The sequence below is a fragment of the Mytilus californianus genome, unplaced genomic scaffold (genome assembly GCF_021869535.1).
Source record: "Mytilus californianus isolate M0D057914Y unplaced genomic scaffold, xbMytCali1.0.p SCAF_1, whole genome shotgun sequence".
Taxonomy (NCBI): domain Eukaryota; kingdom Metazoa; phylum Mollusca; class Bivalvia; order Mytilida; family Mytilidae; genus Mytilus; species Mytilus californianus.
Genome location: NW_026262581.1, coordinates 118,858,973 through 118,884,787, shown reverse-complemented (window position 1 = coordinate 118,884,787; position 25,815 = coordinate 118,858,973). Strand labels below are relative to the sequence as shown.

The 25,815-nt window shown below is 33.2% G+C and overlaps 2 protein-coding genes across 2 annotated transcripts in view; one reads left to right on the top strand and one right to left on the bottom strand.

The window, feature by feature from the left end:
- LOC127732206 (rapamycin-insensitive companion of mTOR-like) overlaps window positions 1-7,881 on the bottom strand; it is a 56,013-nt gene extending 48,132 nt beyond the window's left edge. Inside the window, exons 1-2 of the mRNA XM_052241291.1 lie at window positions 7,821-7,881; window positions 7,683-7,730 (exon numbers count right to left, since the gene is read on the bottom strand). Coding sequence (XP_052097251.1) covers window positions 7,683-7,730; window positions 7,821-7,878 — 106 coding nt within the window. The 5' untranslated portion in view covers window positions 7,879-7,881. The remainder of the gene's footprint in view (window positions 1-7,682; window positions 7,731-7,820) is intronic.
- Window positions 7,882-8,047: 166 nt separating this feature from the next.
- LOC127732200 (diisopropyl-fluorophosphatase-like) lies at window positions 8,048-21,965 on the top strand. Its single transcript, XM_052241279.1, has 5 exons — window positions 8,048-8,260; window positions 13,076-13,216; window positions 13,408-13,539; window positions 16,506-16,722; window positions 19,952-21,965. Exons 1-5 carry the CDS (start codon window positions 8,072-8,074, stop codon window positions 20,212-20,214), a joined length of 942 nt encoding a protein of 313 aa, XP_052097239.1. The 5' UTR covers window positions 8,048-8,071; the 3' UTR covers window positions 20,215-21,965.
- The last annotated feature ends 3,850 nt before the right edge of the window (window positions 21,966-25,815 follow it).

Below are 25,815 nucleotides of genomic sequence, written 5' to 3'. Positions count from 1 at the left end.
CTCGACCGTTTACAAGTTCTCAAACAGGAGGGGGTGGGGTGTCCCCAGGGACTCCCCCTATATTTCATTTGATTTGTTATATTGTCCCATACATGAATATATATGGTTTAGGAGTGGGGATCTTGACTGTTTACAAGTTCTCAAACAGGAGGGGGTGGGGTGTCCCCAATGACTCACCATATAATTTCATTTGATTTGTTTTATTGTCCCATACATGAATGTATATGGTTTAGGGGTGGGGATCTCAACCATTTCCAAGTTCTCAAACAGGAGGGGTTGGGGTGACCCCAGGGACTCCCCCTATATTTAATTTGATTTGTTTTATTGTCCCATACATGAATATACCCTGGTATATGGTTCAGGGGTGGGGATCTCGACCATTTCCAAGTTCTCAAACAGGAGGGGGTGGGACGACACCGGGGACTCCCCCAACTTATTTTCATTTGATTTCTTTTATTGTCCCATACAAGTATATATATTGTTTACAGTGGCGGATCCAGAACTTTTCATAAGGGGGGGCCCGTTGACTGACCTAAGGGGGGGCCCGCTCCAGTCATGCTTCAGTGATTCCCTATATAATCAACCAAATTTTTCCCACGAAAGGGGCCCGGGCCCCCCAGGCCCCCCCCCCCCCCCCCTGGATCCGCCTATGGTTTAGGGGTGGGGATCGCGACGGTTTACAAGATAAAAGTACATTTTCTAATTGAAGGGCGTTGGGATGACCCCCAGGGACTCACCCTATATTTTGGTTAATTTTTTTTATTGTCCTGCTCTCATTACTGAAGATTGCATGTGTCTATCACTTCAGTACTGTTTTCGAGAAATAGTGATTTGAAAATTTAAAAAAATAAAATCCCATAGGATTCTATAGTAAACCCCTCCCTTCTTCAGGCCCTTCCAAATACCCCTAAATAGACCCCGATGCAAAAACAAAAGATTAATGACTCTGCTAGACATGTTAGTCTAATATTTTATGAAACCCTAAGTAAATTTGACAAACGGTCAAATTTGTCTTCTAAGGCGGTTTGAGTGGATTCGGTCCGACTTGTCTCGGGGACGAGTTGTCCACATTACTTAAAACATCCAATCAACGTCGATTTTCGCATCTGTTTCATGACCTCGTTTCATTCATAAAATAACAACAACCTTATTTGGCAAGATAAGTTAAAAATAAAATGCTTCGCTGGGCGCAGCTTGATACGACCGCAGAGGTCGAACCCTGAACAGTTGGGGCAAGTATGGACACAACATTCAAGCTTGATACAGCTCTGAATTTGGATTGTGATTAAATATTTGACACAGCATAGGTTTCTGACACAGAAAGAATGTGGTCTAAGAACTTCAATTTTTTTAATTTACCTATTATGGTCCAATGTCCAAAATCAAAATACATGGTTAGATTCAGCATATCAAAGAACCCCATATATTCAATTTTTGTTGAAATCAAACAAAGTTTAATTTTGGACCCCAACTTGGACAAACTTGAAAACTGGTCCCATAATCAAAAATCTAAACACATGTTTAGATTCAGCAAATCAAAGTACCTGAAGAATTCAATTTTTGTTAAAATCAAACTAAGTTTAATTTTGGACCCTTTGGACCTTAATGTAGACAAATTTAAAAAACAGGACCCTAAATTAAAAATCTAAAAACACAGTTAGATTTGGCATATCAAAGAACCCCAATAATTCAATTTTTGATGAAATCAAACAAAGTTTAATTTTGGACCCTTTTGACCTCAATATGAACCAATCTGATAGCGGGCCCACAAATAAAAAATCTAAATACATGGTAAGATTCAGCATATCAAAGAACCCCATATATTCAATTTTTGTTGAAATCAAACAAAGTTTAATTTTGGACCCCAATTTGGACCATCTTGAAAACTGGGCCAAAAATCTAAAATCTAAATACATGTTTAGATTCAGCATATCAAAGAACCCCATATATTCAATTTTTGTTGAAATCAAACAAAGTTTAATTTTGGACCCCAACTTGGACCAACTTGAAAACTGGTTCCATAATCAAAAATCTAAACACATGTTTAGATTCAGCATATCAAAGAACCCCAAAAATTCAATTTTTATTAAAATCAAACTAAGTTTAATTTTGGACCCTTTGGACCTTAATGTAGACAAATTTAAAAAACAGGACCCTAAATTAAAAATCTAAAAACACAGTTAGATTTGGCATATCAAAGAACCCCAATAATTCAATTTTTGATGAAATCAAACAAAGTTTAATTTTGGACCCTTTTGACCTCAATATGAACCAATCTGATAGCGGGCCCACAAATAAAAAATCTAAATACATGGTAAGATTCAGCATATCAAAGAACCCCATATATTCAATTTTTGTTGAAATCAAACAAAGTTTAATTTTGGACCCCAATTTGGACCATCTTGAAAACTGGGCCAAAAATCTAAAATCTAAATACATGTTTAGATTCAGCATATCAAAGAACCCCATATATTCAATTTTTGTTGAAATCAAACAAAGTTTAATTTTGGACCCCAACTTGAACCAACTTGAAAACTGGTTCCATAATCAAAAATCTAAACACATGTTTAGATTCAGCATATCAAAGAACCCCAAACATTCAATTTTTGTTAAAATCAAACTAAGTTTAATTTTGGACCCTTTGGACCTTAATGTAGAGTAATTTAAAAAACAGGACCCAAAATTAAAAATCTAAATACACAGTTAGATTTGGCATATCAAAGAACCCCAATAATTCAATTTTTGATGAAATCAAACAAAGTTTAATTTTGGACCCTTTTGACCTCAATATGAACCAATCTGATAGCGGGCCCACAAATAAAAAATCTAAATACATGGTAAGATTCAGCATATCAAAGAACCCCATATATTCAATTTTTGTTGAAATCAAACAAAGTTTAATTTTGGACCCCAATTTGGACCATCTTGAAAACTGGGCCAAAAATCTAAAATCTAAATACATGGTTAGATTCAGCATATCAAAGAACCCCATATATTCAATTTTTGTTGAAATCAAACAAAGTTTAATTTTGGACCCCAACTTGGACCAACTTGAAAACTGGGCCCATAATCAAAAATCTAAACACATGTTTAGATTCAGCATATCAAAGAACCCTAAGAATTCAATTTTTGTTAAAATCAAACTAAGTTTAATTTTGGACCCTTTGGACCTTAATGTAGACAAATTTAAAAAACGGGACCCAAAATTAAAAATCTAAATACACGGTTAGATTCGGCATATCAAAGAACCCCAATAATTCAATTTTTGATGAAATCAAACAAAGTTTAATTTTGGACCCTTTGGACCTCAATGTGGACCAATTTAAAAACGGGGCCCAAAATCCAAAAACTTAATACACGGTTAGATTCAGCATATTAAAGAACCCCAAGAATTCAAGAATAAAACCCCATTGAAATTGATCAAGAAATAAGCAATTTATACGAAGTATCTTCTTTTGCACAATACTGTGCAATTGAATATTTCTTGCTATTGCGCAATACTGTACAATTGACAATTTCTTGCTATTGTGCAATATTGTGCTATTGGATATTTCTTGCTATTGCGCAATACTGTTAAATTGAAGATTTCTTGCTATTGCGCAATACTGTGCAATTGAAGATTTCTTGCTATTGTGCAATACTGTGCAATTGAAAATTTCTTGCTATTGCACAATACTTATTATATAATAATTTACACATCCTGTTTGGTGTGTATCTCCTACCATATCATTATTATTTGCTTTTAAATATAAATCAGAAATAACCAACTTAAAATGGAAAATTTTAAAAGAAAAAAAAAAGGAAAAAAAGAAAAAAAAAAAAAAAAAATCCCCCCCCAAATTTTTTGAACCCCCTTATGATTCATCACCCCCAAACTCAATCCCAGCCTTCCCTTTGTGGTATGGTACCTTGCAGTACAATTTCAGAGAGATCCATACACTTGAACACAAGTTATTGTCTGGAAACTAAAAAAATGCTTATTTTTGGCCCCTTTTTGGCCCCCAATTCCTAAACGTTTCGGGCAATTACCCCCAAACTCAATTCCAGCTTTCCCTTTGTGATATGGAACCTTGTAGTACAATTTCAGAAATATCCAAACACTTACACACAAGTTATTGTCATGAAACTAGAAAAATGCTTGTTTTTTGCCCCTTTTTTGGCCCCTAATTCCTAAAATTTTGAGGCAATTACCCCCAAAATCAATTACAGCCTTCCCTTTGTGATATGGAACCTTGTGGTACAATGTCAGAGAGATCCATACACTTACACACAAGTTATTGTCTGAAAGTTACAAAAATGCTTATTTTTGGCCCCTTTTTGGCCCCTAATTCCTTAACTGTTGGTACCATAACCCCCAAAATCAATCCCAACCTTCCTTTTGTAGTATTGAACCTTATGGTGAAATTTCATGGAGATCCATTCACTTAAACTAAAGTTAGAGTGCGAAAACCAATGTGTCTTCGGACGACGACGACGACGACGACGACGACGCCAACGTCATACCAATATACGACCAAAAAATTTTTAATTTTTGCGGTCGTATAAAAATCTAAATACATGGTTAGATTCAGCATATCAAAGAACCCCATATATTCAATTTTTGTTGAAATCAAACAAAGTTTAATTTTGGACCCCGATTTGGACCAACTTGAAAACTGGGCCCATAATCAAAAATCTAAATACATGTTTAGATTCAGCATATCAAAGAACCCTAAAAATTCAATTTTTGTTAAAATCAAACTAAGTTTAATTTTGGACCCTTTTGACCTTAATGTAGACCAATTTGAAAACGGAACCAAAAATTAAGAATCTAAATACACAGTTAGATTTGGCATATCAAAGAACCCCAATTATTCAATTTTTGATGAAATCAAACAAAGTTAAATTTTGGACCCTTTGGACCTCAATGTGGACCAATTTACAAACGGGGCCCAAAATCCAAAAACTTATTACACGGTTAGATTCAGAATATTAAAGAACCCCAAGAATTCAAGAATAAAACCCCATTGAAATTGATCAAGAAATAAGCAATTTATACGAAGTATCTTCTTTTGCACAATACTGTGCAATTGAATATTTCTTGCTATTGTGCAATACTGTACAATTGACAATTTCTTGCTATTGCGCAATATTGTGCTATTGGATATTTCTTGCTATTGCGCAATACTGTGCAATTGAAGATTTCTTGCTATTGCGCAATACTGTGCAATTGAAGATTTCTTGCAATTGTGCAATACTGTGCAATTGAAAATTTCTTGCTATTGCACAATACTTATTATATAATAATTTACACATCCTGTTTGGTGTGTATCCCCTACCATATCATTATTATTTGCTTTTAAATATTAATCAGAAATAACCAACTTAAAATGGAAAATTTTAAAAGAAAAAAAAAAGGAAAAAAAGAAAAAAAAAGAAAAAAAAAAAATCCCCCCCAAATTTTTTGAACCCCCTTATGATTCATCACCCCCAAACTCAATCCCAGCCTTCCCTTTGTGGTATGGTACCTTGCAGTACAATTTCAGAGAGATCCATACACTTGAACACAAGTTATTGTCTGGAAACTAGAAAAATGCTTATTTTTGGCCCCTTTTTGGCCCCCAATTCCTAAACGTTTCGGGCAATTACCCCCAAACTCAATTCCAGCTTTCCCTTTGTGATATGGAACCTTGTAGTACAATTTCAGAAATATTCAAACACTTACACACAAGTTATTGTCATGAAACTAGAAAAATGCTTGTTTTTTGCCCCTTTTTTGGCCCCTAATTCCTAAAATTTTGAGGCAATTACCCCCAAAATCAATAACAGCCTTCCCTTTGTGATATGGAACCTTGTGGTACAATGTCAGAGAGATCCATACACTTACACACAAGTTATTGTCTGGAAGTTACAAAATGCTTATTTTTGGCCCCTTTTTGGCCCCTAATTCCTTAACTGTTGGTACCATAACCCCCAAAATCAATCCCAACCTTCCTTTTGTGGTATTGAACCTTATGGTAAAATTTCATGGAGATCCATTCACTTAAACTAAAGTTAGAGTGCGAAAACCAATGTGTCTTCGGACGACGCCGGACGACGCCAGACGACGACGACGACGACGACGACGACGACGACGACGACGACGACGACGACGACGACGCCAACGTCATACCAATATACGACCAAAAAATTTTCAATTTTTGCGGTCGTATAATTACCGCCCACTTATATAACTTTATTTCCTCTATCATAGAGATTTGTTCTACATGAACAATATTCCTGCGCATTTTGCCATTTGGGAAATATAAATGACTTGTAATTACCGATTTTCGACGATGAAATATTTCATACAATTGTTCTTTGACATCGTAGCCAAAAGCACAGGGGATAATAAACTACGTACGGATTTCTATTGAGCACTACTTCCTATGTGCAACTTCAAAAGTTTTGGGTAGTTCGACGATCATTTAAGGTTTTTCTGGTCATATTTTTTGTATTCCAGAAATAAAAGTATTGGAAAAATGTCCAATTAGTTATAAATAACATAATAGCCAGCTAGATAATAACAATGGCACGTATTTCAGCATTTATTGGGTAGAACACAAATCTAGGGTGCTCGCATAAGGCAGCTTAACTGCCTAATAAAACTAGGGGATTGTAGTATAGACAGGGTTAGTTTGATGACACTGACAGGACCAATCATTCAAGGTACAAAAATAATGTATCTATAGGCTATTTCTGGAATCATGTCTTTCACTGGAAAAGATCGTCAATTTCGCACGCCTTTATGGCGTCATTTACCAGAAAGAAGGTGCGCCTGTATCCCTGGTCTATCAAAGTTTCAAGCACTTTCAGAATCGTCATTCTGCAGGGTAGTCTAGAAATAATTTATGTACGTAATCTTAATTCCCGTAAAACTAAAGGGAGGGTGACAAACTTATTAGATTTTAATTTCCCAAATAATTTGTGCAGTACAAGATCAAACTTTTTCACCCGTTCACTCGACATGTGTTGAAAGTGACATGACAGATTCAACTAACTATCATATCTCAGAACTGGCGTATTGGCAATAGGCCACTTCATGGTTAGTTCGGCCAAATTGAATAGGGTAAAAAATTTTGGATAGGTGGAAATAGTTTGATAGTAAGGGAAATCCTATGCATGTTTCCAAGCAACTGTTCTTTTTTAATGATGTTTTCCCGTATTTTCAAACCAATTTTACCTCCAATATGAAAATCTGCCCCATATTCAACATGTCTGCACTAACCGTGAAGGGCCTATAAGACCATAAGAGCTAAGGCTCAGCAGCTGATGAAGTCCATGATAACAATACGTAACAAGATTCCAATTTTGATTAATGAACATATATATGCATGATGTCGATGAATGAACTGCCTAGGTTGACCTGAGGTCATTTGGGGGAACTCGTCATAGGACATTGTGACGTAAAGATATTAGCTCTGTAACGTCAATTTTATCCGGGTAACAACACCAATTGGTAGATCATGTATACTGTGATGGGCCTGCAATGTCCTGTCTGTACCCAACTCTGACAGGCAGATCTGCACAATTAAAATACACAGTAAATCAAATTTTATAAAATGACAGTTGTTGAGCAATGTTTTTCAGCTGTGAAAATATTGGTTTCCTTATACCAAGTTGTTTTTTGTAGCTTAAAAGTTGACATTTCATAAATAACAAACCTTTGGTAAAGTCCAATCGAAAAACTTCATCGCCACTGTCATTTCGAGCTGAAATTAGAAAAAAAAGACGCAGTTACAAATTTAAGTGTATGATTAAGATATGTAATGTAAATAGGATTTCATGAAAGATTTACATACATTTAAAACGCCCAGTTTTGTGTGACCGTATGCCCTGGCGAGCCCCAACGGCCGCCATATTTTTTACTTCCTATTTTTACGACTAGTCGTAAAATTATTCAGTAGCAAGATAAAATTGCCACTAAATTTCATCATAGACTTTTTTTCTTCAAATTCTTATACCAATTTGGGCAAATTTTATTGATGAAAGTAAATCAAAACTACTTTGTTTGCATTTAGTCTAATTTACGACAACCAATGCTACATTGACCATGGCAGACACAGTCACAGGTGCCCCTAAAATTTCGCAACCCGAATTTACGAAGATTGTAGACAAATTATTAGGGTCGGAAGGTCCAGTGTTTGATAAGAATGGAAACTTTTACATGGTTGCTCCTGAGGTTGAAAAAGATGGTGCGTTTGCAGGCCAGATCCTAAAGATTGATTTATCAACTTGTAAAGTATGTAAAGATACATGTAAAAAATCGAATCCATGACAAATCGCCCCACTGGCAAATCGCCCCACACCTAATCGCCCCACTTTTTCACCAACACGCCCCAATTCCTAAAAAATCGCCCCACTCTTGTTTACCAACTCGCCCCACTTATGAAAAGGGTAAAATCCCATTGAAAATAGGTTGGATAACTTGCCCCACTTATGAAAAGGGTTAAAATCCCGCTGAAATAAGGTCTGCCAACTCGCCCCACTCATGACAAATAGATAAACCACGATGAATTTAGTAATGCCAACTCGCTCCACTTATGGAAAAATCGCCCCACTCTTGTTTACCAACTCGCCCCACTTATGAAAAGGGTAAAATCCCATTAAAAATAGGTTGGATAACTTGCCCCACTTATGAAAAGGGTTAAAATCCCGCTGAAATAATGTCTGCCAACTCGACCCACTCATGACAAATAGATAAACCACGATGAATTTAGTAATGCCAACTCGCCCCACTTATGGAAAAAGATGCTATCCCGTTGTATATGTTCCTGCCACTTATAAATAAAATCAATACCTATGAAAACCTTAGATAAACATCTTTTGTAATTCTTTTCTTTTGTTTAAATAAAGCAGTAAGAAGTGAGTATCAGTATTTCGGTGACGTGAATGTCAACTCGCCCCACTTGTGAAAAATAGAAAAATCCTGATGAATTGAGTTATGCCAACTCGCCCCACTTATGAAAAATAGGAAAATCCTAATATTGAGTCATGCCAACAAATGAGTGGTAGGCCTTCCAATTTGCCCCACTTATGAAAACGTTAGAAATGCATCTTTTTTTTTGGTTGAAATAAAACAGAAAGAAAGTAGCATCAGCATTTATGTAACGTTTTTTTCCTGGTGAATATATTCAATGTTTTATAAGATAAGTCAAGAATCATGTGTGTTTACATAATTTTATTCTCAGATGATAGGTTTGCACATCTACGTAAGTATGCATAACAATAACATTTTAAACAAACATACATTAAATCAATTATGACAAGCACTGGCATGATAACATAAAAAGAAGTACTAGATGAAATGTCAGCACTAGAAACAAGAACATGAATACATGAATACATTGTCATTAGAAAGTTCAGTAGCTATCTGCTTCCACGACTGGACCGTTGACACGACCACAAAGGCGTAAGAGTCTGGTTGTAGATATGCTGCCTGTAACTTTATACACTGCTCCCACATGTTGAATAGGATGGCTTGGTTAGTGCGGGCTTGCTTGCACTGGTATTCTGTATTGATTAGTTTTCATTAAGTGGGGCGAGTTGGCAAACATGAAAATTATATATTCATCTAGATATTACCGTTTTTCATTAAGTGGGGCGAGTTGGCAGGATTAATATTAACAGGATTTAGCCCTTTTCACAACTGGGGCGATTTTTTAAAAAGTGGGGCGAGTTGGTAAACCAGTTTGGGGCTATTTTTTTAAAAGTGGGGTGAGTTGGTGAAAAAGTGGGGTGATTAGGTGTGGGGCGATTTGCCAGTGGGGCGATTTGTCCTGCTTCCTAAAAAATCAACCTGACATACCTTCGAAGATGGTAGGTCTTTTCACCACCGAACACCATCGCACACCGCCGAACACCACCGAACACATTAAAATACCATCTAACACACCTAAATATATTGTTTTCATCTTTATTTATATGATCTTATATATTTGACATACCTTCTGAACGAGGATGAATATGTTTATACATATACATACCCAAGTTAATGAGAAATGATAACAAGAGAACCAAAAAGAACAGTCTTAAAGGGCTGTTGTCAGAACAGTACACTTTCAAGTCTATCATTTTTTTAAATATAATTATTGTGATAATTTCACATTAAATAAAATATTTTAACTTATTTGAACAATTTATTTCTAATAATTGAAAAGTAAAGACCATAACATAATATACAATGAAATACAGACAATGTAAATCCGGAAAAATATTGCTGGAACCAGAAGCGTTTTTTTTTTTAATTTTGATTCTCAACTTTAACATCACTAATGCAGATAAAAATGTGAAAAACATGACAATAGGATTACATTTTACGTAATTTAATCGATTATATTGTTTTATTGTGTAACATTACTGTTTTTCTTAAGGGTTAGTGGTCTTTTTGGGTGTTCGGTGGTGAAAAGACCGACCCCCTTCAAAGAAACCCAAAATGCTAAATTTCCACACTTTTATATTTGCACATCCAGTGTTATTCAACAGATCACATAAGTTCATAATCTGGGACCAATAGATAAAACCACCTCAGTGGTGTTGTGGTAGCGTGCCATGAGTGCTGGAGGTCATGGGTTTAAACCCTGCCCGGTGTCAAACCAAAGACTTTAAATTGGTATTTGCTTCTTCTCAGCTAAGCACATGACATTAAGGAGTAAAGCAAAGACTGGTCGGCTCAGAGTCAGAATAATGTGTCCGGGTAAGGTGACATGTTTTACTGCGGAATGTTACCTTTTGAACTAGAAAGCTAACAATGCGGCTCAGCATGTCTGTCTAGTACAAAGTGGTTTAAAATATATTCATATTACATTAACATGTTCTCGTCTTGAACGCATATTAATTTGCCACTGGACATTAAGCAGCCATCCATCATCATCATCAATAGATAAATTTATGTATAATGTGGGTCCTTTGGTTAAGTCGAATCCATGAAAACTCACCCCATTGCCAAACTTTCTACCAACTCACCCAACTCATGGAAAAAAGTTTCATCACGTTTAATATGGGCCTACTAAATCGTCCCACTTATGAAATGTAGACTAATCCCGATGATTTTAGGCCTACCAACTCAACCATTTTTGAAAAGTAGTTTAATCCCAATGAATTAAGGTGTGCCAACCCCCCTACCCCCAATTATGAAAAAAGAATTAAATCTCACTGAATTAAGATATACCTTAAAGTCAACCCAAAAACAGTATTGACACCCTGAGGTTTAGAAGTTGTGAAAACATCACAAGAATCTCAGCTAAGGTTTTGAAGCTTGTATCATCAGTCAGGGGACATACTTAAATGAGTGATTTTCTAAATCACTGATTCAAGTAACATTATGTCCATAAAGGTTGGAAGTAAGAGTTGTCTTTCTTTAATAATCACTTATTTAAGTAGTACAAATTAATCACTAGACTAAGTGATTTAATTTTATTGTAGCTTTAAATATAGAATACTAATGATCCAGGGACTAATGTTGCTAAAATTATCAGAACCAACATCTGTGTTGATAGGAGGACCGGGTCATGTCAGGTGATGACCTTGTACTGAATCTAGGATAATGACAAAAAAATCACTTGTTTAAGTATCATACCTCAATTTCCTTCCAAAAAATCACTACTTTAAGTATCATTATTTTAATAACCCCCCACTAATTTCAACACCCCCGAACAGTGAAATTTTGATCGCGAACAGTAGAATTTTATTACATAATCTGTAAGATGAAACCTTGAATTTTACAGGAAAAATACTCCCACTGCTGGGAAAAATCTGTTAAGAAAGTATCAGTTCATTATGTAAAGCCATTATTATAGCATTTTTTCAACTAAAATAGAATTTGCAGCTAAATGATTTCATCAAAGGCATAAACCTTGCTATTTAAAAGAAGCAAAAAGTTCATTTTTTTTCAATTTTATTAATGATAAGATATTATCTAAACCTATGTGGTTTAAAATTTTGGTAAAACTACAAAATCACAATTTGTGACAAAACTTCGAATTTGCTACTTAAAAAAGTGATTTAAAAATCACTTATTTCAATAGGTCCCCTGACTGATCATATTCAATGTAACCTTCCATTAACAATTATGAAATCAATAACTAGAAATAGAACATGGTGTAAGTTTATCATCATCTTCAATGGTCTTGGTAATTACTAAGTATACAACTGATAATTTGAGCAAATGTTGATAATCTGGTTCTGTTCTGGTCCACTTCCAGGATTATTCCAGTGGTTCCCAAGACTTTTAGAAATCACACCAAACAGCAAGCTATAAAGGGCCCTAGTGTAAAACAATTCAAACAGGAAAACCAACGGTCTAATCTATATAAAAAATGGGAAACGAGAAACACTTATGAACCACACCAAAAAACGACAACCACTGAACAACAGGCTCCTGACTTAGAACAGGTGCATAAAAATGCAGCGGGTTTAAACGTTTTAACAGGTGCCAACCTTCACTCTAACCTGGAACAGTGGTATAACATTACAACATAAAAAGACACACAATAAAATATCAATTGAAATGGTTTAACTCAATCAAATAGACAATACACAAAAACAAGTAAATATACACTGAACGAATAAGTTTGATCTATGACACAATATAAATAAAAAAGATGTTTCAATGTCAAAAAGACAAACTTTAACCTAGGACAAAATGGCGTTAAATAAAGTAACGTACACAGGTAATTTTAAATATAATAATTTTGTTGTTAGTACAGAAACATTTTTTACAAAATAAATTTGTTATTAATAGTAGGAGTACGGAAGTGAAAATTTTTTAACCATTCTTTTTACATGTAACTGGACCAGACTCTTTTTTACAGGACATTTACACACATTGTTTGGACAAAATTAAAAATTTTACTAGTCATTTGGTCCAGTAATGCATATCAAACTATCTTTAACTGGCCTTTGCCCAATGTTTGGCAACCTTTGGAATGTCTAATTATTTGCATATGATATCAATATAAAACTATTCATTGATCATAAATTCAAGGTTTTAACCTTTCTTTTGAATAAGTTAGTCAGTATTGGCCCAATATTCATTTGAATCAAATTATTTTTTTAGGCAACAGTTATCTGTGAACCAGTAATTGATAGTAATGGGGGAGTACCAGCTGGTTGTCAGTGTGATAAAGATAATATTATATGGATTGCTGACATGAGGTTGGGAATTCTAACCATGGACCAGTCTGGCCAGTTTAAACAGGTACATAGTCAAACTTGGTTTTAATCAAGTATGTGATGATTATACAATGCAGATTCCCCTTGTAATATTGAACCTAAATTGAACATTGTAAAAAATAGAATGTAAACTATTTTTGCCCTAGTATTTTCTTAAAAACAAATAGTATTTCAAGACATGAACAAATGAAAGAGCTGATATTTTCTGTCTTTCAGTTTTGTAAAGTAGACAAAGATGGTAACGTTATGCAGGGTTGTAATGACTGTAGTTTTGATTACGATGGTAATTTATGGGTAACAGCACCAGCAGGGGAGATATCTCCACACCCTTTTAGAAGTTCAACTGAGGTAAGATTATTTTGCTCTGTGGTTTTCAAATAACAAGATTTACAGTTTGAATGCATTAGAATGCATTACATTAAGTACAATATCTACTTTAAAAAAAAATTAATACAAATTATCGTCATTTGTAAGTACCACATTATTTCAAGTATCACCCTTACAATCACACATGAATTTTTGATTTATTACCAGTAGTTCTAATGTCCCCAGCGTGTCACATATAGCAGTGTTCTCCCCAGGATTTTTGGATAGCACCAGGGTAACGCGTGTGGATTGCTTGGTGAAATGATTCATACAATCAGTTGTGTCATGTCACGTCGCTAAGCTATATTTCTAGTAACTGTAGTTTTTATGTCTCCTGTTTTGTTTTAATGCTGTGGTACTGTGTTATGTAGACATTGAAAATTATTGGTAAAAAAGAAGTAAATCAATAAACAGTTTGACATGTATACTTTAATATTTTTTAAAAATATATTAAACATGATACATTACAAAATATTCATCTAAATTTAAAGTTATTAAATTGTTTATATATCAATGATCAATAAGAATAAAATATCATTCAAAAGAGAACAAAAATGTTCAATTTAAAAAACTTTCTTATTTCTAGAATAAAAGCTGTTGTATTGTGAAAGGATTCCTGTCATAAGGAGATATAAAATTAACAAGAATAAATATTGTATTATTATTTGAACAAGTTTCTATCTTAAATTTTAATAAAAAGAAATTTTTCATAAATTTCAAACATTTTGCCTTAGATTTCATGTAAATATTAACTTTTCTTGTCTTTAGTGTCAGATAATCAAACATAGATACAGACTTAATACTGCACTGAAATCTAAATCTTTTTTTGTCATGATCCATTTAAATAGAATTCCTAAATGTATAAATTTATCCTAGATCTATAGATCTATAAGTAACCCTATTCAATGTCAACAACTAAGTCTCCCTATTTTCCCGCCTAAATGACAGGAAGTAGATAAAAGTAGATTTAACATGTGCTTATGGATAAAATTTGCAAATCACTTCTGTTATTCATTAATTATCATATGGATCTAAATATTCAGTTTGAAGGTACAGTCATGCATTTTATTTATAAAATAGAATAAATTGCAGTTAATTGTAAATAATCTTGGGTATCAGTGGCGGATGCAGAACTTTTCATAAGGGGGGCCCGCTCCAGTCATGCTTCAGTGATTCCCTATATAATCAACCAAATTTTTCCCACAAAAGGGGGGCCCGGGCCCCCCTGGATCCGCCTATGGGTATTCTATGTGAACTAACTGGGTCATGTGAACCGTCCCCTTTGAATTACTTGTTGACAGATACTATGATAGTTTGAAACCGGAATATCATGCAATATAAACAATGTCAAAATTAAAGATAATTTGGCCATGGTTTAATCAGAGACATATAATACTATTATATAAGTATTGAGAAGTGTATAATGGTCAATTATACGTAATGAGCCAACTTTATAATGTACAAAATATGTACCGTCGTGTGTACAACTATTGGGTCAACACGGTTTGTGTACAGAGTATTTGCCGACTTGTCAGGTGGTGAATGAAGCCATAAAATAGTTATCTACGATGATAAAGTTATGATCTCTTAATTAAAACACAAAAGAATCATTTTACAAGTGTTAAATACATCGATTAAATCCAATCAACAAAGGTTAACCTCATAAAGGTAAATCGATCATGTGGTGTAAACAATCTGAACTGGTTTAAACTGGTCAAATTTCACCTGGAATTTTATACCGCACGGAAAAGATTTTTAACACAAGTCGTTTAAAACCTTTACCGATTTTTTCGATTTTTTAACTAAAAATTTTAGCACCACGAAGAAATATAATACATCGCGGTTAGAATGATACCACCACGGTAAAAAATTATACATCGCGGGCCCGCGGTCCTTTAAGGCCCTGGGGAGAACACTGTATATGTTATCTGTCCAAAGACAATAACTAAACATTTTTTTCTTCAAATAAAGCCATTGGATATGAAATAGCGCTTTTCTCCCAAAAATATATCACCACATTAAAGTACATTCTATCATAAAATCCATGCACAGAGCACCATGGTAAAATATGGTGCTAAATGGCCCTAGAGACCTGATCAGATATATTAATAAAAAATTAATTAAAGAAATGCACATAAACAACTTATTTGCTAAAAAGCATCTAACTGTATTTGACTAATCTATAAATAGAATGAGAATTATTGTCTTGTTACCAGTTACTGCTATTATACAACTTCAGCTACTAACTTTTTTATTTGCTCCAATCCATAGTAACATTTTCAACTATGCAAGTAATGTCTACCTCTTACAATGTCAGGAATGGTGAATTTAACACTCCAACTGTTTACAGACAGTCAGATTAAAATAAAAACAACAGGTCTGAAGCTTATTTTAAAAATATAAGCTGGACAGAGAAATGTGTCACATGAGAAAAATAATTAATGACTTAATTCTTTGGCAGCAAGGTTTATTTACTAAAGAAAAACTATATTAATAATACATAAAAAGGAGAACAAAAATATCTAGAATATTACACAATACAACAAACCACACCAACAATCACCAACCGATTACCCCAAGAAAAACAATGAACAGCACATGTTCCATAGAGTCTGATTTGGTACAGGCATAAAATGTATATATAATTGTTATACATAGAAAGAAAATAATCTTTTTTGCAGATAATAAAAAAAGAAAGATAAAAGTTGTCTGCATATCATTTAAATATCATTAGAGAAACGGATTCTACCACTGATTCTTGGGAGATATGATTATTCTCTTATTTTGACAGTTATGCTCAGCAATCTTTGAGTTTTAAAATTGAAAATTTAACTGTTTTGAGAAAAGAAATATTGTATGACACTTGTTGCAGTGGTATAACCTGTATAGATCAGTAGTATTATAGGTCACAAATTGTAAAATGTATTTTTATTATTGTATGACTATAGGAGCCTTTTGGATCAGTCTATTGTGTGACTAACAAGAAAGAAGTGATAAAGGTCGATACAGGGTACAAGTTCTCTAATGGTATAGCTGTACAACATAAACAAGATGGTAAACCATGGAAGGTGATAGTAGCTGAGACATTTACCAAATCACTGTGGGCATATGATATCCTAGGTTCTGGCAAAGTAGGACAGAAGACATTGTGGGGAAAGTTACCAGGTAGTCAAACAATAAGATTTAAACTCACTTCAAGTGATGTTTTTCATAATTTTTATATTGCATATCAGATTAGATTAAGAAACTATTTAAAAAATCTGCTGACAAATTGCTTGAGGAAACGGTTGCTAACATAAGACCGTGGTGATTTTTTTCAAGGACATAAAAAAGAGACCATAATTGATAATAAACACGTATAACTATTCAAGGTAAAATTTTTATGCCCCCGCAGTAGCGGAGGGGGCATTAAGTTTTACCCTTGTCCGTCTGTCCGTACGTACGAACGTACGTACATACGTCCCAAAATTGGTTTCCATTCTCTACTTTTAGTTTGCCTCAACCAAATGTTATGAAACTTATACACAATGTTTATTACCACAAAACACAGATCAAGTTTGAATTTTGGTGGCGTCACTTTTACCGTTCTAGAGTTATGCTCCTTTACAAATGGAAAAATTGCTGAATTTATCGTTTCCGTTCTCTAACTTTAGTTTGCCTCAACCAAATGTTATGAAACTTTTACACAATGCTTATTACCACAAAACACAGATCAAGTTTGAATTTTGGTGGCGTCACTTATACCGTTCTAGAGTTATGCCCCTTTACAAATGGAAAAATTGCTGAATTTTTTGTTTCCGTTCTCTAACTTAAGTTTGCCACAACCAAATGTTATGAAACTTATACACAATGCTTATTACCACGAAACACAGATCAAGTTTGAATTTTGGTGGCATCACTTATACCATTCTAGAGTTATGCCCCTTTACAAATGGAAAAATTGCTGAATTTTTTGTTTCCGTTCTCTAACTTAAGTTTGCCACAACCAAATGTTATGAAACTTATACACAATGCTTATTACCACGAAACACAGATCAAGTTTGAATTTTGGTGGCATCATTTGTACCGTTCTAGAGTTATGCCCCTTTACAAATAGAAAAATTGCAGAATTTATCGTTTCCGTTCTCTAATTTTAGTTTGCCTTAACCAAATGTTATGAAACTTATACACAGTGCCTTTTACCACAAAACACAGATCAAGTTTGAATTTTGGTGGCGTCACTTTAACCGTTCTAGAGTTATGCCCCTTTATAAATGGAAAAATTGCAAAATTTTTATTTTCTTCTAAATATTAAGTAATTTTTAAATTGGAGTTATCTTCCTTTGTCAATGATTATAGTTGAAGCAACTACAATCAATGCATTAAACAATGCAATGTTTAATTTTGACTTCCACTGATAAAACACAGATCAAGTTGAATTTAGGTAGTGTCACTTTAACCATTATTGAGTTATGCACCTTTATAAATCGAAAGATTGCAAAATTTTTAGTTTCTATTCTGTTACTTAAGTTTGCCCCAACCAAACATTATGAAACCTATACACAATATTCATTACCACAAAACTAAGATCAAGTACAAATTTTTTGTTTCCTTTTTCTTACTTTAGTTTGCCTCAACCAAATGTTATGAAACTTATACACAATGCTTATTACTACATAATACAGATTGAGTACGAAATTTGGTGGCGACACTTTTACCATTCTTGAGTTATGTCCCTTTATAAACACAAAAATTGCTGAATTTTTCGTTTCCGTTCTCGAACTTTAGTTTGTCTCAACCAAATGTTATAAAACTTATACACAACCGTTCTAGAGTTATGCGTGTTTACAAATAGAAAAATTGCTGAATTTTTAGTTTCTGTTCTCTACTTAAGTTAGCCTCAACCAAATGTTATGAGACTTGCACACAATGCTTATTACCACAAAACTCAGATCAAGTTCAAATTTGGGTAGCGTCACTTTTACCGTTCTTGAGTTATGTCCCTTTATAACTATATGATATGCAAGCGGGGGCATCATCTGTGTCCACATGTGGACACTATCCACATTTATTTCATAAATTATTGATCTATTACCATATTCTTCACTTGGTATGTGTTCTATGTAAATGCTTAAGTAGTTTCCAAACCTCCCCTTTTGTATGGCAGTCATTCAGTTCCAATTTACTATGATTCGTTATGTCATTTAATTATTATGGCAGTCTTTATTGCAGGTAAGACTGCCAGGATATCTAAGTGAAAAAATGATATACATGTATATGTAATGATAAGTCAAAAGCATATTTACTTTGTTCGTGTTATAGCTCTTTTCATTCCTCAGATTTATTTATTTATCTAGTTAATTGATTTAGAACTAGATGTGTCGGAACAACACGAGAGGCCCTGTTTCAAAAAGTTGAAAAATCTGCAATTTTAACAACACATGTGGACACAAACATGCATGGATAGTATCCAGCTCTCAAGACCAATACTAGTTTGATGAAAAATTTCCTTGATCAATGAGTAGTTAAATTTCAAACTATCAGCAAACAGGAAGTGGATGTACTGAAGATGTGTTGAAACGACATGAAAATCAGCATATCGGAACGAAACATAAACTTGATCTGTAACTCATCATTGTAGACTCACATATCAAAAATCAGCGTTAAATCTGAAGGCGTATAGAAAAAAAGTCTGTATAACTGTGATTTTCAACCATTTATCAAAGTCCAAATCCCGTAATTTCAGAAAAATTAGCAGAGCGGAACGAAACTTAAACTTGAACTGTAACTCATCATGGTTAACTCACATACCAAAAATCAGCCCAATATCTAAAGGCGTTTAGAAAAAAAGTCTGTATTGTATAACTGTGATTTTCAACAATTTATCAAAGTCCAAAGCCTGTAATTTGGCAAAAAATTAGCAGAGCAGAATGAAACTTAAACTTGATATGTAACTCATCATGGTTAACTCACATACCAAAAATCAGCCCAATATCTGAAGGCGTTTAGAAAAAAAAGTCCATATAACTGTGATTTTCAACAATTTATCAAAGTCCAAAGCCCGTAATTTCAGCAAAAATTAGCAGAGTGGAATGAAACTTAAACTTGATCTGTAACTCATCATGGTTAACTCACATACCAAAAATCAGCACGATATCTGAAGGCGTTTAGAAAAAAAGTCTGTATAATGGTTTTTGCAGAATGACGGAATTACAGAATGACGGAATGATGGAATGACAGAATGACGGACAAGGGTAAAACTATATGGCCCCAACAACTTTGTTGAGGGGCCATAAAAATGATAAGTTTTGATATTGATAATGGCAATGATAAAAAAAATTTTTATCATATGTTAAGAAATATGTAATTTAATTCAAATTAAAAATATACTATAATTGTTTTTTTTTTTTTTAAGGAGATTTAGAAGGTGGCCCTGATGGCATGGACTTTGACGAAGCAGGTAACTTAATTGTAGCCCATTGGGGCTCAAGTCATCTAGAAGTATTTGGTCCAGATGGAGGAAGCCCTCATACAAGAATCAAATGTCCTTTCTCTAAGCCAAGTAATGTTCACTTCCAACCAGGAACAAGTACTGTTTATGTAACAGAACATGAATTCCATGGATTATGGAAATTCCAATGGGAACACCCAGGAAAACCTCAGTATTGCGATGTTTAATAATTGGTCTAGGGTTTTAACTAACTATATCTATGCAGTAAAAAAATCTGTTTACAATCAAACATATCTATTTTTGGTAATCTAAAAATATTTTGGTAATTTATATATTAAAAATGATTATTTATGATGATTTAAGATATCTGTAAAGTATATATTATTTTTTACAAATTAATCTAATCAAAAAGATGTAATATTTCATCTATTTATATTTTCTTTATTTTATAAAAGATCAGTATTTATTACTTTGAAAATTTATATATATATATGCTAGCACAGAGTTGAGTAGATGAAAACATTCCATATAATATTAATTTTCTTGTCTAGGAAAGATTTATCCACAATTATTAAAACAATTCCATGTTTTCAAGAAAGTATTTTAGTTGCTTTATGCATCGAAAAGTATTTCTAATAAAGCCAATCATCTGATTTAGGATTGAACAGATTAAATAAATCTCTTATCCTGGTTTTGAAGGAGTTTGTTATTGTAATTGTTGAACAAGTACAAATGTGTTAAAACAAAAAGGCAGCATTTAAGGTGAATGTACACAAAGGGATATGAATTATTCATGCAACCAGTTTTTTTTTTTTTTTTTACTTTTTTTTTTTAATTTTGTGCCATAAATTTTATTTGGAATTCAAGAATTTAAGAAATTTGCCACTGACAATAACTAACTTAGTCTTTTGCTTTTGCTCAAAATGATTCATGTTAATCCTCATATGTTGGTCAAAACATTTTATTTTTAGTAGCTTAGAAATTTACACTTTTTGATGAACATCTTTTAAGTCAAGATTTTAGTGGATTAATATGCGAGTCTTATAATCAATTTCAGGTACAAATTTGTATTTTATTTAGAGTGTTCTTATATATATATTTGGTTGTGTAATATTCAAAAACAAACTAGTAAAACAATATTAAAGCATTTTATATGAGTTTTTCTCATTGTTGAAGGCCATACCGTTGCCTATTAATGCTAACATCCACTTCATTTGAACTTTGGTGGAAAGTTGTCTCCTAGGCAATCATACCGCATTATTTTTATAAAGTAAAATTTACTTTATAGATTGGAAGCTTATTTGATTTACCAAATATCTTCTTTTTTTCTTTTTAGAGGATTTATATATGCTTTTGGAAAAAAATTGGTTGAAATGATAGGTTGTCTTAAAGTTATTGGTGTTCAGGAATTTTACAGAAATTATTTTAATGATAACAGCTTTGGTTCAATTTTTGTTTTTTCTCGCCTCAAACAAGTCTCAGAGGCTGTTTTCTGTGGCAGCTGTGCTGTTATCAATTTGTTAAAGTTTGTAATTAGGTCAGTTGAGGGTGGACCACTAATGGTAAGGTGATGATATTCAGCATTTTTGCAGAAAATATGATACATGTACATGTATATATATTATATGTGTGTGTATTTAAGAGAATTGAAAAAGTTTATAATTTATAGATATTTTCAAGTTATAATAGTAATTTCATTAGCTCCACTCTTGAAAATTTTCTTAGGTTATCCCTCATATTATATGAAAGTTCAGTGTAAAAAGGTTTTCAGAACACGTTTTTGTTTAGTCTTGGGTTAGTTTGGTATTATCTTTGATTTTACATTTAATCGTGACTTTAGTAATATAATTTTTCTACATTATGATGGTGTTTTGTTAATTTTTAGTCAAGTATGAAATTTGTTCAGACAAAACTGAAAAATTGTTATTGTTATTAATGTTAATTTTTATATTTTCAATAATAAATGAATAATCAAGTTTGCAGTTGTTGTGTTGTCATGTCTTCCTCATAAGTTTGAATTGGAAGTATTCTTTATTACTTCCCCCTTGCCATTTCTCTACTCTTACAGATCTTGTACATCTTCATATTCACGTTTGATAGATTTTTCCTAATACAGGGAATGCAATGGTATTCATGTATATTAATTTGTATTTTTCAGCATTTTGTGTTAAAAAGAACAGAATCAACGAATTCCTGAATAATAATACTTTCATTGAATTTATAACTTAATAATGCATGGGCCTGATAATGGAGGCCTAAGTTTGTGTTTAAATAATGTTAGGGAGTGATAACCCAAACCAATTACCTTTGACTTTTTGATATTATACATACTATTTATGCACAATAACAGATAACCTATCTGTATTCTCAATGATCAGTAAAACTTCCATAGGAATGTTAGTAGGTCAGTAGTCTGGGAAATAAAGTTTTTTTCTAATCTTCTAATTGACACTTCACTAGCTTTTATGATAGTTCATTTCCTGAACTATATTCATTTGATTTCACTTGATCGGACCAGGTGTAATTGTCAAAGAAATTGAGAGATAATCAAGAGTGTCAATCCTTCCAGGCCAGGGTCTGGAAAAATATGATCTTGTATCAACGATTTTGCAGCTTAACTACATGAAATCTCTAACCTTTATAAAAATGTTTCATAGGGAATTTTGGAATGCAGCGTTTTAAAAATTAAAATAATTTCAATGACCTTATAGCTACATATAACAAAAAAATGCAATTTCTGAACAAAAGGCTTTGAAAATATCCAATGTTGATAAATTTTAGAATTAAATTTGACAAAAAATTGAAATTTCATTTCAGTCGTTAGGATTTGAAATCAGTAAATACTGACAAATATGACCTGACCTCTTGGTGCCTTATGGTAATTTAAGGACCTGGCAGTAAAGTTTAAATAAGGTATCCAAAGGTATTTCAAAATGGCTGTCAAATATAAATTAAAATTTTTTTATTGATAGAAATAATTAATAAATCAAACCATAAGTTATTTCCTTTTAATATGAAAATAAGAAGATGTGGTATGATTGCCAATGAAACAAACTATCCACATATATCCCTCGTCTATAGCTCTGATTTCTTGTTGAGTTTGGCATACTTGTTCATCATTTTTGGTGTTATATGCTCTTTAATGTTTGTATAAGGTTTTGGATATTCAAATATGTGGGCCCCAGCATCACTAAAGAGACATTAATTTGTTTCTGTAAATTGGTTTAGTTAATGTTATTACTACCACTGGGAGGATACCTCTATTTGTGGTATCTAAGTCGCAGAGAGTGTCACCAGCCTAGTAGCCAATACTTTGGTACTGACATGAAAATATAGATATTGTTTTATTGTCCTGCTAAAAAATCAAAGAATGCCAGATAGGGATAGCAGTGACAGCTGTGTTGTAAACTATTTATTTAAAGCTTTATATTTCAGGAGGTAGAAGACCTGGATGCATTATACCTTCCATATAGATGTGTTATGGTTACTCTGTTTCCTGCTATCATATGTCCACTATCTATGACCTCATTTTCCTCATTCAGCTACTGCTTTAAAAAACTGAATAGTTTTGTCTCGCCTGCGATGAAGGTCACAGAAGGCGAGACAAGTGTTGCTTTTCCACCGTCTTCGTTGTCGGTGCCAACAATTGTTAAGTTTTATGCTGAAGTTAGTTTAATGGGAACTACTTGTGATAGATCAATGATATTTTGTATGAAGTTGAATTTCTCACTTATTATGAGAATAGGATAACTATATTTGGTATATGGGATTCTTACAAGGTCTACATGTCTGTCAGAGAGGGTTCACTCAACCTCATTTTTTATGGATCAGTCATCAAGGGTAAGTTTTCACTATGTTCAAGGCCTGTATCTCAGATACTAAATGCAGAGGGTCAAATATATTAGGGGTATGAAATGATTATAAGGTGAACATGTCTCTCTGGCAGTTTTCAGCTGACCTTGATCTCTTTTTGAAGGTTTATTGGTCAAAGAACTTTTTGTGTTCAAGTTCGTTTCTCAGATACTATAAGCAATATGTCAACTAAATTTGGTATATGGAATAATTATAAGTTGTACGAGTCGGTCTAGCAGAGTTCATCTGACCTAGACCTCATTTTCATTGTTCATAATTCAATGTAATGGTTTCATGGTTAGCTCTATTTCTTACTATTAGCCATAGGTCAACTCTATTTATTGTATGACATGATTGGGAGTTGGGCAGATTCGTCTGACCTTGACCTCATTTTCAAAAGTTAGGTTATGTTTTTATGGTTTAGTCCATTTCTCAGATACTATAAGCGATAGGTTAACTATATGTGGCGTATGGAATGAGTGCAAGATATACATGTCTGTCTAGCAGATTTCGTCTAACTTTGACTTCATTCTCATGTTTCATTGGTTAAAAATTTAGTTTTCTAGGTAAGGTTTGTGTCTTGTATACTATAAGCAATAGGTTAACTATATTTTGTGTATGGAATGATTAAAAAGCGTACATGCCCATCTGACAGAGTTCGTTTGATCTTTACCTCATTTACATGGAATTGATAATATTAATTTTATGTTATACTTGGTGTATAAATTATATCATAATCAGTCAAGCAGGCGAGACCTTTCAGTTTGTACATTCTTGTTGAAATTTATTTTCTGTTATCAATATTTTTTTTGAATGTATCTCCCTAATGCATAGCTCTGATTCGTTGTCCCTACTTGGCAAACATTTTGTTCCTTTTGGATTTTCAAATATTTAGGCCTCGATCATCACTGAAGAGACATTAATTATTGGTGCAGTAAAAGTGGTATCGTTTATAATATTATATCCACCAGAGACCAGAGACAATATCCAAAAAAAACTAGAATTTAGATATGCAAAGACCAAATGACGAGGCTGTAAACATCAATAGGTTACAGTACGGCCTTCAACAATGAGCAAAACCCATACAAAATAGTAAGCTATAAAAGTCATGACAAAATGTAAGCTATAAAAGGCATAACAAAATGTGAAACAATTCAAAATATGAAACCAACGTTAAAGGCAAAAGACAATAAACGAAAACAATAGCAAAAAATATAAAAAATAGATAATAATGGGGTGCACAAGTATAAATAATAGTTGCGGAAAATAAAATAATTAGGTTATACAATACTGATTACAGAAATGAAGGATCTACAGAATAAAGAAACCATCTAATTACAGAAAATTTATTATGAAATCATTTTCAAGAGAAATCAACAGAATAAGGTTATTTTTAAAGATAAAGAAACTGATTGCCATAATTTCGTTTAAAGAATACAGAAATTAATGACCATCACTTAGCCCTGTTTCTACGCTGAGATTACTAAATAAAACGTGTTATAGTAGTCTCAGTTCTAAGGTACAGTCATATGTATTCCTGTTATGTGATGTTATTAATGACACCTTCAATATCATTGACATTGAAAAGAAGCATTTCAGTTGAGTAGATTTCTTGCTTCAACAATCAATTGGACATATTGAATGGAAGATTAGGACAGAAACCAGACAGCTAGATAAAAGGATATCAAAACAAGAAAAACAATGATTGGTGAGGATGGAAAAACTTGACTACAAAATATCCCCAGAAACCTAAAAAATATAAAAATATAATCTTTCAATCAGTTTAATTGAGGTCTGGGGCTGGCATGTAAGTATCTGCTAGTAGTCTTTTGTTAATTTGTGTTGATTATTGTCATTTTGCTTAGCTTCTTCTGTTACCTATTCTAACATCAGACTAGGACTTCTTTTTACTGTGCGTATTGCTGTGTGTTTGTTTATTCCACATTGGCTAGACGTATTAGGGCGGGGGGGGGGGG